The sequence below is a fragment of the Mustela nigripes genome, chromosome 4 (genome assembly GCF_022355385.1).
Source record: "Mustela nigripes isolate SB6536 chromosome 4, MUSNIG.SB6536, whole genome shotgun sequence".
Taxonomy (NCBI): Eukaryota; Metazoa; Chordata; class Mammalia; order Carnivora; family Mustelidae; genus Mustela; species Mustela nigripes.
This window is the reverse complement of record NC_081560.1, coordinates 94,606,420-94,623,663: the sequence shown is the minus strand read 5'-3', so window position 1 is coordinate 94,623,663 and position 17,244 is coordinate 94,606,420. Positions and strand designations below refer to the sequence as shown.

General features: G+C 58.0%; 1 protein-coding gene across 1 annotated transcript; it reads left to right on the top strand.

Annotated features, from left to right (window-relative positions):
* Window positions 1-675: 675 nt before the first annotated feature.
* Window positions 676-12,008, top strand: HUS1 (HUS1 checkpoint clamp component). The gene is made up of 8 exons (XM_059397168.1): window positions 676-759; window positions 1,494-1,621; window positions 1,705-1,881; window positions 2,938-3,045; window positions 3,899-3,973; window positions 5,639-5,738; window positions 7,083-7,202; window positions 9,182-12,008. The coding sequence occupies exons 1-8, from the start codon at window positions 708-710 to the stop codon at window positions 9,262-9,264; spliced, it is 843 nt and encodes a 280-aa protein (XP_059253151.1). The 5' UTR covers window positions 676-707; the 3' UTR covers window positions 9,265-12,008.
* The last annotated feature ends 5,236 nt before the right edge of the window (window positions 12,009-17,244 follow it).

Below are 17,244 nucleotides of genomic sequence, written 5' to 3'. Positions count from 1 at the left end.
TGCGCAGCCCGCTTTCACCGGACGCCGACGGTCCCAGCTCCGGGGTCGGACGCGAGCCTCGGTGCGGCCGTCCGAGCGGGAGGGTGCGGAGCGCCCGCGGCCCGAGGGGTGCGCTCGGCGACCGCGTCGCTCGGTCCCGGGGGGCAGCTGCGGGTCCCGGGGGGCGCGTCCCGGCGGCCGAGGGCGGCGGCCCCGCGCTCTCCCCGACCGCGAACCCGCGGAGGCAGCGCCCGCTCCCGGGGGCCGGCCCGCACGTCACCACGAGCAGAGGCCGCCCCGGGCATGTCCGACGCCAGCGCGCCGGGAGAGGACCGGAGACCCCAGGTCCCCACAGAGGGGACCGGAACGGGACCCGCGTACGCCCCCTCCCGCGGTCACGGCCCCGGCCCCGACGCCTCGGGATGCGACCTGGAGCCCGACCGCACCCGAGGACGTGGCCCCGGACCTCGCCTTCCCCGGGGTGCGACCCCCGACTGTGACCCGGACTCGCCTCCCCGGTGACCCGCGTCGAGGGTGACCCCGGAAGCCCTCTCCCGGACTCCTGGCCCCAGGCCCCGCCTCCCCGGGGGCGTGACCGTGGGGCCCCGCCTCCCCCGGGGCGGGCCGGGCGGCGGAACCAATGCGCGCGCGGCGGCGTTTCCGGCGGGAAGCTGAGAAGGGGACCCGAGTCACCGCCACGGACGCCCCGCGCGGGCCCGCGTCCGGCCATGAAGTTTCGGGCCAAGATCGTGGACGCGGCGTGTCTGAATCACTTCACGCGTGAGCGGGGGCCGCGCCGGCCGCGGGGGCGGGAGAGGGGCGGGAGAGGGGCGGGAGAGGGGCGGGCGGGCCGGAAGAGGCAGCGCGCGCGGCCGGGCCCCTGTGGGGGCGTGTGCGGCCGCCCGCGGGGCGAGGATAGAGGATGGGGGCGCGGGAGGGTCGGGGGGCGCGGGCCTGGGGCGCCGGAAATGGGGCCCGGGAGGGTCAGGGGGCGCGGAGGTGGGCATGGGGGTGGGGGACCAGAGGGCGTTGCTGCGGCTCAGGATAGGGCGCGGAGGTGCACAGGGCCTCCCCGGGGTGGCAGGGGTGGTCAGGGGTGGGCACTGGCAGGCGGCAGAGCGGGTGCCGAGGTACCCAGGCTGATGTCCCCCACTTGACTGGGACCAGGTGGCTTCTGCCTGCGCACACCTGCCTTGGAAGCGGGGCCGCAGGGGTCCCTGCGCCATGTGGGTGCCGAGCCTTGCACTGGCCTCGGGGCTGTAGCCCCCTGCTGGCCTCGGTGCAGGATGAGTGGGGGACCCCCCCAGCTAGGGGCCAGTAGCCCCCCAGCTGGCTGTCCTCATCCTGCCACACCTGGCGGGGCCTCAGGAGGTCAGAGTGCTTTCCTGCGGGGAGGGAACAGACAGGGCCTCTTCCCCGCGGGCAGCGTCCTCAGGTTGCAGCGAGGGCCCAGGCAGGTTATGCTCCTACCCTCCGTGTGCCTCCTGCTGATTCCCGGCTTTGCTCCCCCGCAGGGGTCAGTGCCATGGTAGCCAAGCTCGCCAAGATCTGCACGCTGCGCATCAGCCCGCAGACGATGAACTTCATCCTCTCCGACAAAGTGGCTGGTGGGGGTGTGAGCATGTGGTGTGAGCTGGAGCAGGTGCGCCTGTGGGCAGCCCGAGGCCGGAGCCGCACCCTGAGGTCTCCAGAGGCCGCACTGGCCCCGTGTCTTCCTTCCCACAGGAGAACTTCTTCAGTGAATTCCAGATGGAGGGTGTCTCTGCAGAAAACAACGCCATCTACCTAGAGCTGACCTCAGAAAATCTGTCTCGGGCGTTGAAGACAGCCCAGAATGCCAGAGCCCTGAAGGTCAAGCTGACGAACAAACACTTCCCCTGCCTCACCGTGTCCATAGAGCTGGTGAGCAGGAGCGGGCATTCCAGACGCTTCTGGGGAGCGAGGCCAGTGCCTGCAAATATAGGCTTTCCAGCGGCCTGGAGAAGGCCGGTTGGTTTTATAAAAAGGAGGGACGTGCCTACAAATGCCTGCTTTCTGTTAGTCAGGCCTTCTCGCGCCTCAGTGCTACTGTGCTCACACTGCATTCGGCCAGGGCACTGCCTTTTCCCGGGCCAGAGCACTCCCGTGTCCTTTCCTATCTGCATACCCCCACATGGAATCACGCTTTCCGTCCAGTTCCGCCGTGGAAGGGTTCCCCCCCTCCTCTGTGACACTTTCCCGTGACCTCTGATTCTCCCAGAATGCACACATTTTTCGTGCTGCTTCCAGAAGGCTCTATTGCCCAGCTTTCCTTGAGACACACACCCCACGGGGCTCTCCTGGCTCATATGTCTTACCATGATGGCCAGAGCCCTGCACTTCTGGCCACACCTGTCTTGGAGCCAGATCACCAACTGCCACCATCCAAATGGTTCCCACAGTGTCCCCTTCTTGCCCAGCTCCCAGACTTTGGAGACCCTAGGGATCCTGCTTGGAATGTCTCCCCTTCTGGCTCCCTGAAACCTGCACCCTGGTGCCTCTTCTCCCTACCTGCCCTCACACTGGAGCCTTCCCCCACTTTTTAAAAAGATTATTTATTTGGGAGAGAGAGAGAGAACGTGTGCCCAAGCATGGGGAGCAGCAGAGGGAGAGGGAGAAGCAGGCTTCTTGCCAAGCAGGTCGATAACAGGACCCTGAAATCCTGACCTGAGCTGAAGGCAGATGCCCCTGTGTGTTGGTTTCTTGCTTATTGAACCATGTGGGCCCTGGAGAGCAGGGACATGTCTTATTCACCACACTTCCAACTCCTTACGGGACTCGAGCAGGACAGGCCCGCCATAAGTGCTTGGTGAATGGGCTTCGATGAACACACAGAACATTCCAGATAGATTTGGTATCAGTTTCTGTTTGTCCTTCGGCGACTCTGTTTGCTTTTTTAACATCAACACTGAAAATATGTTCCAATTTTTCTCTTGGCAGTTATCTGTGTCGAGCAGTAGCCGCATTGTGACACACGACATCCCCGTTAAGGTTATTCCTAGAAAATTGTGGAAGGATTTGCAAGAACCTACAGTCCCGGACTCCGACGTGAGTGATGCCCGTCGTCTTCTGCTCATGACGTGTTGTGTGGAGTGATGAGAATTCCCTGCTGTCAGTTCTGGGCTCACGGCATACCTCATTTAGAAATCGTTTAGAAACTTGAGAGGAAATGCTAGTTGTTTTTAAAGAAGGAAGAAGGAAGGAAGAAGCTTGCAGTATTTGCCTTTCGTTAATTACGTAAAACATCTTAAAACAGCGCTGCGTGTAGTAGAAAAGCTACACTCCGCACACGGGAGAGCAAAGTGCTTGGATCATTGTGCTTGATTAATTAACCTAACTTAGCACTTGGGGGGCAGGAGTGGTGCCCGGAACACGGGCAAGAGCCAAGAGGGGGGCTCCTCCAGTCCTGCTGGCAGGAGTCCCAGAGCCCCTGAGAGGATCGCCCATCCCAAAGGGTGCCCTGCCTCTCTCTCTCACATTCTGAAAGACACGCTGCAGGGAGATTGGAGAGACCTTATTGACTCCTGCCGAGGGCACCTGTGCTGACAACGCCATCTCGGGCATTGTTAGGATTCAAGCTCCGGAGCCGGACTGGCTTGCGGCGCCTGTCAGGGTGGGAGGAGGCCCAGCACGTGGCTCTGGGCCCACAGAAGATGGGCCCCGGGGTGCTGAGTGCCACCCCTGGGTGTCCATGGGGACACAGTCGCCCCAGTAACCGGAGGCTGGCAGGTTATAAAGTTGTTTTCTTTTTATATTTTGAGAGGAGCTTATTGAGACAACTTTACGACAGGCTTTCAGAACTGTTCAGCCGACACACAGTCCGAGCCCAGGTGGCAAGCCCGTCAGCACTTGGCTGTGCTCGTGTTTTCAGTCCTCCCGACGTGTGTCGTTGGTTTTGTAGGTCAGCATTTATCTTCCGGTCTTGAAGACCATGAAGAGCATCGTGGAAAAAATGAGGAACCTCAGCAATCACCTTGTAAGTGATCACTTCTTCGGAGAGCAATAGTCTGCGACTTTCAGGACTGTTCGATTCGGGTCCTGGGCCCTGGGAGGAGGCCCGGCTGGGTGGAGGCATGGGTGCCTTCATGCTCACCGCCGCGGTGTCCCGGGGGGCCTGGGGACCCGGCCTGTGTGGAGAGTTCACCAATCCACGGCTGCCTGTGGAAGCCCTGTTCTCGGTGCTTCTCCTCTGCCTCCCCGGAACGGGGAGTTTCGTGTTTGCCCTCACCCCTCGCATTTATCTCTGTGGCCCATTAAGAGTGTGTTCAAGGGTCAGGCCTTGTTTCCTTATGTCTCGGAGAGCACATTCCGTATTTCATCTAACAGTATCTCTTGAGTGAATCACTGGAGTTGGCTGGGGGTTGAGTGTCCTGTCCGCTTAGCCTGGGACAAGGCTGCCCCAGAACGTCGTGATCTCCAGTGGCTGCTCTCCTGTTGATCCAGTCGTCATGCTGGGAGCTCCCTCTGGGCCCACTCCGGTACCTCGGAGACGCTCAGAGCAGCGCCGGGGCAGGGGTGTGGGTAGGCAGGGCAAATTAATCCCAGGCTCTGCTTGTTTGTTCTTGCGGTCCAGTGGAAATGACTCAGCAAAGTGGCCTAGACAGAGTCATCAGGGGTGTTTTTCTCTCCTCTGGAATGTGTATAGAGAGATGTCATGGCAAAGCTGCTAGGGTCTAGAGTACTTGGTGGAAAGCTTCCGGAGGGGCCAGGTGCACAGGGAGCGTGGCTTGGTGACCAGAGTTCTGCCTCTGAGGGTCGTAGGAAAGAGAGCGGAAAGAAGGGGGGTTACCCTGGAGTTGCTCGGACACCCTCGCTGAGACCCCCGGACACCCTCGCTGAGACCCCCGCCCTTCCCCCACCTCCTGCAGGGAGGGATGCGGCAGTAGGGGGGGTCCTGTGCAGGAGCAAGGGAGACCGGCGCCGACAACCAGGAGTCCACACCAGGTTTCCTGTGGCTCCCCTCCCGCTCCAGCCCCAGGGTCTTGTGAGGCCAGCTGGGGTTCTGGTTCCAGAGTCGTGGGCTGGGTCTGGGACCCAGTCCGGCTGCATGTCCAGGTGCCTCGTCGGTGGTGGTGGTGGGAGCTCTGTCCTGCTCTGCCTCACCTTTTAGCCTAGCACCTTTGCATACCTGTACACATGAGCTTCTTGGTTAATGCAGTAGTGACTATCGTGACATGGTGGCAGAAGGGGAGTCCTTGGCCACACAGACCTGGGGCCCCTCCCAGCTACACTGGGTAGCACGTGCGGCCTGTGCCAGGTGTCACTGGAAGCGGGCAGGGTGGCGCGCGCCTTCACCAGAGCTTGCTGTGCTCTGGGCGTGGGGAGGCACTTCCTGTTGGTTGTCCAGCACTCTGGGTCAGTCTTCAGAAGTGATCGGTGATGATCGCTAAGGAAACCATGGGTAGAGCTAAGGTCTTAGACCTGTAAGAGATAGTCACGCTGGAGTGGGGTCTTCACTCTGAGGGGCCTCTTCTTTAGGGATTTCCAAGTACCCCCTGTCGGGGATGCTGGGTGGGTCTCGCTGCCGTCGGGAGTGGTCTGGGGCTGTGGGGCTACCTTGTCACCTGGTTTGGCAGAAGCTGATGTCCGCCCCCCCCTTTTGCTTTCCTTTTCTTAAGACTATAAAATACTCAATTTGCAGATTATCGAAGCAAACCTAAGTGGAGACTTGAACTTGAAAATAGAAACAGAACTCGTGTGTGTTACGACTCACTTTAAAGACCTGGGGAACCCTCCACTGGGTAAGTGTTCCAGTGCTTTGCGTTCTGTATGTAATACATTGTTGGAGGTGTCACATCTTGCTGAGATCTCTACCTGGAACACGGGAGAGATCTCAGTTTCACACTTGGGGAGGGAACAGGCAGCTGAGGTCCAAGCAGGGAAGGTTGGCCTCCCCGGCCTAAGGAGTGGCGCCTGCCCCACTGGTCCCCTGAGGGCCCCTGGTGACCTGTTTCTGCCCATTTCTCACCTGGAATGGCGTCACAAGGTAGACAAGGTTTTGTTTCCTCCCACTTTAGTCCCTCGTATTTATGAAATTAGACTAGCAGATGGCAGCTTTCCTCACCTGACCAGATTTTTCATTCCTTACACAGCAGCAAAGACCATGGGACCAGTTTAGTAGCGGTGAATGACAGGGTAACTGACTGGATAGGGGAGCGGGGGGACCGGAGTGGTGCCCACAGAGCTCGTGGCCATGGACCATGCACTTAGTGGGTGCTAAGTGCTGGGGTAGGCAGCAGGCAGGGCCCGGGGAACTCCACAGATGACGTGGAAACTGGATAAGTCCCACACATGTTCTCCCCCCCCCCCAATATTTCATTTATATATTATAGAGTCGGGGGAAGGGCAGAGGGAGTGGGAGAAGCAGACTCCCCGCTGAGTGCAGAGCCTAACAATGGAGGGCTTGAACCCAGGACCCTGTGATCATGACCGGAGCTGAAGTCAGGGGCTTAACCAACTAAGCCACCCAGGCGCCCCCACACATGTTCTTTCCCACCTGAGAGGCCCGTCGCCTTTATAGTAAAAATGTGCAAGTTTCCAGCTGGCGTATGGAAGTCCTGTCAGTGCGGCCAGAAAGGCTTTTTACCTTGTAGAGAAGCATATCCCACTCCAGCCAGGTGCAGTCCACACAACCGAGGCTTTGCTAGCTGTTCTGTGAAGTGCCTGCCTTCGGTGATACTGTGCTCTTTATTTTAGTAAATTATAGTAAGGATCTTGTCTCTGATGCTTGCTCAAAGTCGAAAGGACCTTTTCTTTCTTTTCATTCCCCTTTGGAAGGGGCGGTCTTGCACAAGCTCTGTGTGGTCTGCTCCTCACTACATGTCTGGGGACTAATAGGGATTGTTTCCTTGGACCAGAATGGGGAGAGCGGGTCGTATCTCAGGTCACCGTAAAGGAAGATTCGCTGGGAATTTGCAGTATTGAGAGAAGCGCTTGGCACCTGCTCGCTCAGCCGGCTACAGCATGTGCACCTCGATGGCGTCTCCTGGCTGCGCCAGCCAGTGCGACCGTAAATCATTGATTTCAGCTGTCATCACGCCAGCCTGGCTTCCCTGTTTCATCACAAGCTGTTCCTGTCTTTGCAGCCTCTGAGGACGCCTCCCAGGATCGAGACCCAGAGCAGATGGCTGAAGTGCGCATAGACATCCGGAAGCTCCTGCAGTTCCTCGCTGGGCAGCAAGTGAATCCCACGCGGGCCGTGTGCAGTGAGTGTGCGGGGGCCTCGTGCGCGTCTCCGATCCCGTAACCAGAGGCCGGCTCGCGGCAGTGCGCAGCCCTGGAGCGCAGACACAGCACAGCCACAGGGGCCCCGTGCTCTAGGGTGGGTGGGGGCTTGGGTTTTCCTGTACTCAGCCGTGCTGGCTTGGCAGGGGCTGTGGCCACCTCACCTGGCCGTCACGTAGGCTCGCTCGTGTCCTGGGGAGAAGCTTCCAGAGGATGGGTGCTGATCGTCCCGTCTTGCCATGTTCGTCTGACCTGATGCGAGGATGCTCTGACCCCATAAACTGGGCTTGGGCTAAAGGTCCTCTGCTCTTGTTCCTGTAGTCGTCCCGTATCTGGGCATCTGGCTTCCTCTTAACTCCCGGTTTTCCACAGTGGTACCTTGGTCGGGGTCAGCCCTGCCTTCCTCTGTGCACCTGCCTCTCAGCTCCCATCAGTTACTGGCTGCACATGACGAAGGGCTTACCCACCCCGAATTTTTCAAGGACTTTTCTGTCTCCTTGCCACTGTGCTGACACGGCAGTGGAGAGGGAGCACCACCTCTCGTGGAAGAGTTGAGCCCCGGGGGCGGAGCTGAGGACGGTCCAGGAATGAACCTGGCAGCTGGCACATTGCCAGTGCTCTAGATGAGGAATAGAGAACTCTGGGGGCCTGTGCCAAGGACGACAGCCCTCCAGAAGGAGAGACATGCAGTGAAGCAGATCACAACAGGGCAGTTAGCACATGTGGAAGGCACTAGATGGGGTGATGGGGCACAGGAGGTAGTGTGCAGAGGACAGAGGGCATGGGTTAGGGACGGAGACTATAGAATGGCTGGGTCCTGGGGCAGGTGCCAGTGTCCCTGTGCGCTGCATCCTGAGAACCCCTGGGGTGGCCTGTTGTGTGTTCCTGGGTCTGAGGACTGTGGGAGATGTGCCTTAGCATGGGGTCTGTGTGGGCTTAAGATGGCCTCCCATGTGCTGACGAACCCGGACAGGCTGCTGGCTGTGCTGCTGTGGTCCTGGCAAGCCGGCAGGTGGCTCCAGTGTAACCCAGCTGTGCCGGGTGCAGAGCGGAAGCCCAGCGGTGGGGTGGCATTGCCCTTGAGTGCGCCCTCTTGGGCCACGTTGGTTCTGGGCCAGGCAGCCAGCTGAGCTGCTGGTGCCCTCGGAAACGGGACTTTGGGGTCCCCAGGAGTGTCAGAGATGTACCAGGAGATTGTGACAAAATGTGGATTTCTCCTACCCTCTCCTTCATGCTTCAAACCAGCTCTTCTGCCTGTAATTTTTGCCTCTGGGGTGGTGTCCTCCAAGTGTCCAATCTACTGCCCCATGCTACCTCCCCCCGCCCCGGCGCACTCTGCCCCATGCCCTCTGTCTCCACCCGCCACCTCTCCTGTAGGGTATTTTTGCTGGTGCTGTGCCCCTTCCCCACCCCTGTCCCCTGGGACCAGTCCCTCTTCAGCCTGGCACTTGGCCAGAGCCACCCTGATGGGCTCCACGTGGTCTCTGCTGCTGGCCTCAGAGGTCTGGAGAGCAAGCGACCTGCCCTTGGCTCCCCTGCACTGCTCCCCCCTCTTTACCCTTGGTGGCCATGGGCCCTGGCCACTGCTGTTGTCCTGTGCCTCACTGCTGCTGAACCGAGCAGGCCTCCCATAGAGTTTGCCCTCCACTCCGTGCGGTGCCCAACCTGGGCCTCGGTGCAATGTGCGGCCCTCCTGCGCCCTGGCGCGCACCACAGCCTGTCCCTGCGCGCACCATAGCCTGTCCCTGGGGGGAGGTGGGCCGCAGCAGTGGGCCTTCATGCACTTAGGTCATGCATTTTCCTGGAAGAACCGTGATTTTGGTCAACGGGGGCTCTTTGCCACAGTCCTGTGGGCCGGTCCCACAGTGGGGGATGGAGCATAAGGAGGCCAGGCTCCAAGAGAAGACATAGTGGCTCGCTGGGCAGGGTCTTTGTGGTGACAGGTTTCCTCTCTCCGCAGACATTGTCAGCAACAAGCTCGTCCATTTTGATTTGCTCCATGAAGATGTGTCCCTGCAGTACTTCATCCCGGCCTTCTCGTAGCCCACCTCCGGCCACGCGTGTCTGTGCTTTACTCTGCCCCACCATGATAGTCTAGCTAAAAACTGAGTTCATGGAAGACAGCTGGATAAACATACTTCTTTATGTGACGTTTTGATCTCGTGTCTGTTTTGTCGTTAAGACATGGGATATGGGAACAAAAGCACGTGCTTATCCAAACTTCAGGTATGTGGGGCTCCCAGATGCTGCCCAGCTCTGACTCTGCTCCTTGGAGCCTGGTAACTGGGGCACGCAGAGGTCACACAGGGCAACAGGGGTGTCGCGGGGTGTCCGGCTGCAGCTTGTGGAGCCTGGGGTCCACGCCCATGAAGGCCAAGTCCCTGGGCTCAGCTGCTGGTCCTCCAGGGCCCCTGAGGCCCACGGGGATCCTCGATGACAGTCCTCACCATCCTGTCTTCATGTGCAGCACTTGGCCGTCTGGAAAGCACACGGGTATTTGGACAAAGAGGAGCTCCGGGGGCCTGTGTTCAGGGCTGAGACCATGTCTGGTTGTCTCTACACAGGCGAGCCGGCCTGGGCCCGGCAGGGTCTGCTTTCTCATCTGCCAGGGCCTGCCCCATCGCATCCCATGGTGGGGGAGTTCCCTCTGCCCTGTGGACGGGATGTGAGCAGTGTCTTAACTCCCGCGACAGCCGAGCAGTGAGGCCATGGCCTGGGGTAGAGGAGGAAGGGGGACATCTGCACAAGTGAAAAACTCTCCTGCGGCCTTTTCTGAGTCTGGGGTGAAAGCCAGTATTTGAGAGCCTCTCTGGATGCTAATATTATCAGTGGGAGTTCACGTGGTGCCTAATACTTGGTCACGTAACGCTTTAAAGCCAGCTCTTCATTTTGCTTTTCAAGCCTCTCTCCTCCTTCAGCTCTGGCCAGCGGTAAAACTTAGAAATTCCTGATGTTCAACAAAGCAATGTCTGAAGATAGTTGATAAAACTTTTTTTGTTCTTGTTAAAGAAAGGGCATAGTCAGTTACTAGATGAGGAAATTGTTTTTTTCTGAATATTTAAATGTTTAACATGTAATGAAGTAAAAAAATACAGGTCCTAGGATAAGTTAGTGGTAAGATGGCGCATCTCCTCGCCTGTCGGGCTCAGCGTGCCTCGGGTCTCTGCCCTGGCGTGGAGCGCACGTCTGCGGGCATCCCGCCCTTGGGCGTCTGTTGTCACGGGCAGGCCCCGTCCATGTCAGAGCTGCCCAGACACGTGGGGTTCTGCACCATGGATCCTTTATTTGCCAGAGTGGATTGTGTGGCCTGCCCATGATCACACGGCTGGGGGTGGGGTGGGACTAGGACCCGCACATCTGACTTGGGGTCAGTAACCCTCTACTCAGGGCGCCACCGCGCAGCCAGAGCCTGAGTCCTGCATGGCAGTCGGGGTCCACCCATGGCTTCCTTCGTCTGGGAAGAGGATGTTCGGGTAGCTCCTGTGGTAAAGCGGCTTCACGTGCAGTTTCTACAGTGTGCTGCAACCATGTGTAACTGCCCTCGGGTTTCTACAGCGTTGGTTTAAGCGCTCCCGGATTGTGATGGTTTTAGCGATTGCCCGAGTCTGTGCGTGTGGCCCTGCAGGCTGTCCCTAGGGGGGCTAGGCTGTCCCTAGGCGCTCTTCCTGCTTCTTGGCAGCACTCCCTGCTTCGCACTGGCTGGGCCTCAGCCTCTCGGAGCCTTGGCCAAGGATGGCTCCCATGGGCTTAGAGACCCACCGAGCTGCTTTACTGAGCAGTGCGCCATGGGGAGTTCTGCCGACTCAGCGGAGGAACACGAGGAACGTGCGTATGGTTTGAACAGGCAGCGTGTTTCCAGACTGACACCCCCAGTGCCGAGGTCTCTCACCCGCGTCCTGCACTTCGGGGACACGTTCTGCTGGCTGCAGCTGTGTGGGGCTTCCCTGGTGCTCGGGCTCAGGTATGTTTAAGAATCCTCGACCCCGCAGCTTGTGACTCTCCGGTGCCTCATCATCCTCCTCGCAGGTGCCCCTGGGCCTGGCAGAGGACCCACTCAGTCTGCATTTTCCTGGGCGGGAAGCGTGGCTCTGTCCAGGCAGCGGAGGCACGGAGTGGCTCTCGTGTTATCCGTGGATACCCCGTCCAGTGGGCAGAGCTGCATTTGAAGAGACACAGTCGTGTCCTTGACTCTGGAGTCCAGCGCAGGGTCGGAAAGAAAGCCTCAGCCCCTGGCATTTTTTAGCTTCTCGGTATCGTCCTTGAGCCAGGAGGCGAGCAGTCTCTGTCCGGAGATGAGGGGGGCATTAAGCCCACAGACACCCTGGGGTCCGGTCGATTATTGACTATGTTGGGAAGCCCTGAAAGGCTTGCGTGCCCTTCAACCCAATATTTTTGATTATAGGAATTTTTACAGAAATTATAATCAAAGCTGTTCCTGTGATCTTGTACTAAAAAATCCTGAAATCCTGAATATGAATTCCTAGGGGGTTTGTTAAATTTTCTGTGGTGTGACAGTATTTTCTGCTGTAAAAGTAGTGTTACAGAGACACTCAGGGTTTATGATGTATACTTATGGGTGTGTCTGGTCAGATTCCAGTTGGAGAATAATCATATACGTGTGGGGGTATGTATGTATGTGTGAGTGACAGGAAAAGGTTGGAAAAATATGCAGCAGGGCTTAAACCTGATTATTTATGAATGTTTCATTTTGGTCTTTGTAAACTGAGGTATCTTATGAAACTCTTATAATCAGTTTTATAACAAAAAATAAATTATTTTTGAAGGGCCTGAGTAATAATATTTATTATCTGAATGCAGTCCATAATCACCAGCAAAGACTGTTTCCACTTCGTTTTCACGCGTGTCCTTTCCTGAGTAGAAGAGTAACCTCTCACCTGTCGTGTGAGATCGCAGGAGGGTCGCGGTGCGAGTCGTGCACCAGCGAGGCAGCAGCGCTTTGCAGAATGCCCGCGTCCTGGCCTGCAGAGGAGCCGGAGCCAGTGTAGCCGAACCTGTGGTGAGGAGAGTGTGACAGCCACTGGCCCAGGCTAGCCGGGTGGTGGGGGGTGGGGCAGGCTTTGCATATCTGTAATTACCAGAGGGAAGACCCCTGGGAGCACGGGGATGGGGCCGGGGATGGGGCCGCCTCCCTGAACCCCACTGAGTGAGCTCCAGTTCCATCAGAGACCCTGGGAGGCACAGGGGACTTGGGTTCTGTATCCCTGTCCCAGGCATAGTGTCTCAGAGAGGCTGCCTCTGTGGGGTTAAAGGAAGTGCAGCCCTCAGGCGCTTTCTGAGTTGAGGAGCAGGCCGAGAAACCAGTGCCCCCCACTCCCGGACTGGTCCCCAAACTGGTTCTCGTGGGTCTGCCCAGTGGTGCGCAGGAGGCTCTGATCATCACTCCCCAGCACGCCCTGACCCTAGGCATGTGCTCCCAGCAGAGGGTGACCGCAGCCCCTCTGTCCTCCTTAGGGAGGGAAACCCCAGGTCTGGCTAGCTGGGTGGGAGGGGAGAGTGACAGCAGGACTGGGGCCAGGGCGACCCCTCCTGCTTTTGTCCCTTTGCCTTCTTTCTCTCCCTCAGGGCAAACCTCTAAGGAGGTGGGGGGCCTTGCCCCTGCTCACCTTCACTCCCTGGCAGCTGAGTTCTTGGGGCAGGGGCTGGAGTGTGAGGCTTGTCCCATCGAGAGGTCCTGCTCAGGGTGGTTTTGGGGTGTTTGGTGGTTCATCTGCCCCTAGCAACACAGGGACCTCCCTTCATAGTGTACATGTCTGAAGTAACCTGGTGAGTCACTGGTGGTTCCCACTGAGCTGTGCAGGGACTTCTAGAAGCTTAGAGGGGCCCCTGCCCAGAGGAACCAGGGACCAGGGTGAGGGCGTGTCCTGAACCCTCCTTGAGGAGCGCATGCGCACACGGACATGTAACCTGAGTGGTCAGATATAGCAAAGTTTCCAAAGATGATCTTATTTCTATTTTACAATTTATCAGTTATCTGTATCAATAGTTTTGATTGGTATAGATTTCAGGTCAAAGGAAGAAAGAGACCAGTGTGGGAGGCCCACGCAGGGCTGGGTGCCACCAGCAGCCCTACCCTACCCACATGTAACAATGTGTATTGTGGACCCCAAGAAATTCCCCCAAACCGTCTTGTGCTTTTCTTAATTACTGTCTTGGAACAAGATAAATGCAAAACAGGTTATGTTATCTTCTTGCTCGTAATGTATTTTGTAAGAGAAAAATCACTGATCACTGAAGTCTTCAGTGCTGAGTAATGACTTCTGTGATGGTCTGTGTCCTGTCAGTGTCCCTGTGACTTTGCAGAGAAGGAGAGGGAAAAGGGGATGGGGGGAAGGGAAGCGGGGGAGGGAGGGAATGGAGGAGGCAGGGGGTAGAAGAGGGAAGGGGAGAGGAGGGAGTGGAGGGAGGGAGGGAGGAGGGGAGGAGTGCGTGAGGAGAAGGACGAGGTGGGAGGGAGGGGATGGGAGAGGGAAGAGAGCAAAAAGAAGAGGAGGGGGAGAGAGGGAGGAGGTGGATGGTAGAGGGAGAAGGAAGGAGAACAACTAGCAACCAGGTCAGGCCAGCAGGATGGCAGCCCCTCCAAGTGGCCAGAGTGCCCAGGCCTTTGGGATCACTTACGAGGGTGTTCAGATCCTGGCTTCTGGATATGTAGTTTCCTTTAGAAGCCCATGGGGAGAAGAGATTCTGGAGGGGCAGGTGCCGCCTACCTATCCGATTCAGTCAGTGTGTGAATATGCAGGCCAGTCGCCCCTAGCTTTAGGAGGCTGACCTCTGCTGGGAGCGCCGGGCACCCCCTCACCCTCACTGTCACCCACTTTGTATGGGCACCTCCCTGGCCAGACTTACACTCTGCAGGGTCACACCGGAGAGGACTTACGCCAGGTGTGACAGCTCCTGTGAGGCTTCCTTGGGGGAGGGTGGAGGCAGGGGGGGGGGGGGGGGGGGGGGGGGGCGGGTGAGCCCCCAGCTCCCCCGCCAGCAAGAGCCCAATTGGCCAGGCCCTCTGCTGCTGGGACAGGGGAGGGCTGTCCTGCTGCTGTGGGCCCATTGTTGGGCGTACCTGCTGCTGTCCAGTTCGAGTAGGAGGCCCTATGGGAGCAGTCTGCGGGGGCCCGGGCTGGAGGGTGCTCCTGCGAGCCCTGCCCCTGCTCTCCGTGCTGCAGCCCCTTCCCCCGGTCAGCTCAAAGGACGGTAAGTTCACATCTACCAGCATCTTAGCAGCTCCCCTCACCTTTGCTGCAGTGTAATTACCGAATTCGCCCCCAGCGTGATGCTGGTGTGCTGATGGGGGAGGCCTGGGTCATGTAAAGAGGACAATGAATGCGTGCATGCCCTGGGCGGGGGGCCGGGCGGGGGCGGGACCTCCAGGTGGGAGCAATGTGCCAGGTGCACCCAGCTAGGTCCATTCTGAGGTGGGGATGGAGTCCTGCAGTCACAGCCCAAGCCGGATCTGCATGGAGAGCCCAGAAAGGCCTTTTACCTGTGAGGAACAGTGTCCCAGAGCTGGTTGGCACTGTGATTTTAGGGACATGCTGGCAGACCGTGTGGGGGCCACTCTGCCTTTGTGCACTGGGCACTAAATCCCAAATACGGAATTTGTGGTTTAAAAAAACCTCTAAATAGGTGGCTTTTGTTCATTAAACTTAGCAAAAACCACTGAGGGTTGGATGGCTGTATCAGGTGCTTCACCTTCCGGAAGGTTCTCCCAGGGGCTCAGTCCTGGTGCAGAAAGTTGTGGGGAGGAGCCTTTTGGACCAGCAGGTGACTTCTGGGGGTGACTTCTGGAGTCTTGGCGGCTCCTCGTGCAGAGTTTCAGTGGCCGTTTGGTAAAGAAAGCCACTAACTGATCACATCCAGAGCTTCTGGCCGGAGAGCGGATGGGACATAGTCCCATCTGCCGCACAGCGGGCCAACTTCACCTCCGCGCGTCCCTGTGTCCGCAGCTTCCTGTTCCCGGGGTGGCCTGCCCCAGTGGCTCCCGGCACCTGGAACATTCTGTGTCCCATGCTGAAACGGGGCCAAGGTGATGGACACACGAAATCTTACTTATTTTAATGGAACTCGGAGCGCCAGGCGGCTGCGGCTGCGGCCAGTGTGTGGGATGGCACTGGGACATTTCTTCTCTCCGAGGGTCACTGCATATTGGGTTATCCCCGTGGCCTGGAGTGCCTTGTCCCCACTGCTGGTGCTAATGCCAGCCTGGGGCATGTGGCTCTGAAGTGGGTCTTCAGATCCCATGGGAAAGTGATAACAGGGCAGAGGCCGCGGCAGGGCTTTGGAGAGGGGCCTCTGCCAACTCGGTGGTGGGTCTGTATTTATCTTAAAATCACAGGTATCCTTCTTGTTTGCATAGCTCCTGTGAAAGCCTTTGTCCCTTAGAGAAGAGGCAAGGGGGATGGAGGTGCCAAGAGGTGTCCCGGAGTGCAAGGGGGCGGGTGCACAGGCCCCCCGCAAGTGTGCTGAGCCAACAGCACAGGCCTGAGCCCACCAGGGCTCTGGGCCCTGTTTACTCACCTGCTCGTCTGCAGGGCCCCAGCAACACTCTAGAAATCACAGGATTCCAAGAAATCTGCTGGGAAACCGGCAGGCTCCCTGGTCTTCCTCCTGGGACCCTCCAGCCTCCTGACCTGGGAAACCAGCTTCTGCACAAAACATGCCTCCACGGGGCACCGCTGTCTTCTCTAGAGCCTTGTGCACCCATAAACACTTCTGGGGGGAGGCAGAAAAGTGGTCTCGATTTCTAGGCAAAACGAAAAAAAACCAACTTTCGTAAAATCTCTATTCAATTAGAATGTCGACATGAAGAATTAAGGGAACTGACAACTAGTCAAAAAAGAGACTTTTATCCCTGTAGGCTTCAGGCCAGCCCTGGGAACGGTGGTGCAGTGGTGGCGTGCAGGTGGGAGCAGGGACAAGGCCTCACCGAGGGGCTGCAATCCCCCATCAGTCCTTCTCCCTGTCGTGGTGTCCATCGTGGGTGCTGGGGCTTCTCTAACTCTCTCCGCTGCCAGATGCCCTCTTCCCCTGGAGAGCTGGCCCATTTCAGACCGATGCGCAGAGACCCCTGCACTTAAGAGAAACTTTCCGTGAGAGTTGTAGGGAATCAAGCTTTTCAGATGGGGAGCAGATTATTGGCAAGGTTTCTGCTTCCCCGTGTGTGACTAGTGTCGGGTACAAGCATAAGCCACCCCCCACCCTGCACTGTCTTCCAGGGAACACAGGTGGATGCCGGCCAGCTGACTGCTGTGGCCAGGGCCATGACCCAGTGACACCAGGAAGGACCTCAGTCCTGAGGGCCCAGGAATCCCCAAAAGGTGTTTCTGATGACCCGCAGAGGTAAGCGGCGCTGGTCGCAGGGAGTTTGAGAACCTGTATTTTAGAGCGTGTACTCGGGACTTTTTCTTTCAAAAGGAATATTCCACGGAGTTGGGCTTAATGTGTGTGTGTGTGTGTGTGTGTGTGTGCTTGCCCCTGCGTGTGTGTGTATGTGCGCGTGTGTGTGCGTGTGTGTGTGAGAGAGGGCTTCTGTGTATCTGTCGTATGTGCCGTGTGAGTGTCTGAATGTGCAAGTGTGTGATTGTGTGTGTGCCTGCATGTGTGTCTCTGCTCATGTGTCTGTGTGTGCTTGTGTTCTGTGAGTGTTTGTGTGAAACCGTGGCATGTGTACGTGTGTGACTTCGGACCCTTCCCAGTCCAAGTTCTGCACAGGACCCACTGTGGTCTTGCAGCCACAGGGGTCACGGGCACAGGTCCTTCCCTGGAAACCATCCAGATGCGCCAGACTTCATGGCTTCTGAAGAGTCTGTGATGTGTGACTCTTACCCGGGTGGTGGTGGGGGGGGTTGGTTCTGTTGAAGGACCCTAGCAATGAGCATCACCAGAGCACAGACCTATAGCCAGGCCACTGAAGGAACAAACACAGACAAGAACAAAAGGCAAAGCCTGTAAATAGCGCTTCTTTGGGGGTGCTCTCCCACTGGTCCGTCTGTTCACATGGAGGGGAGT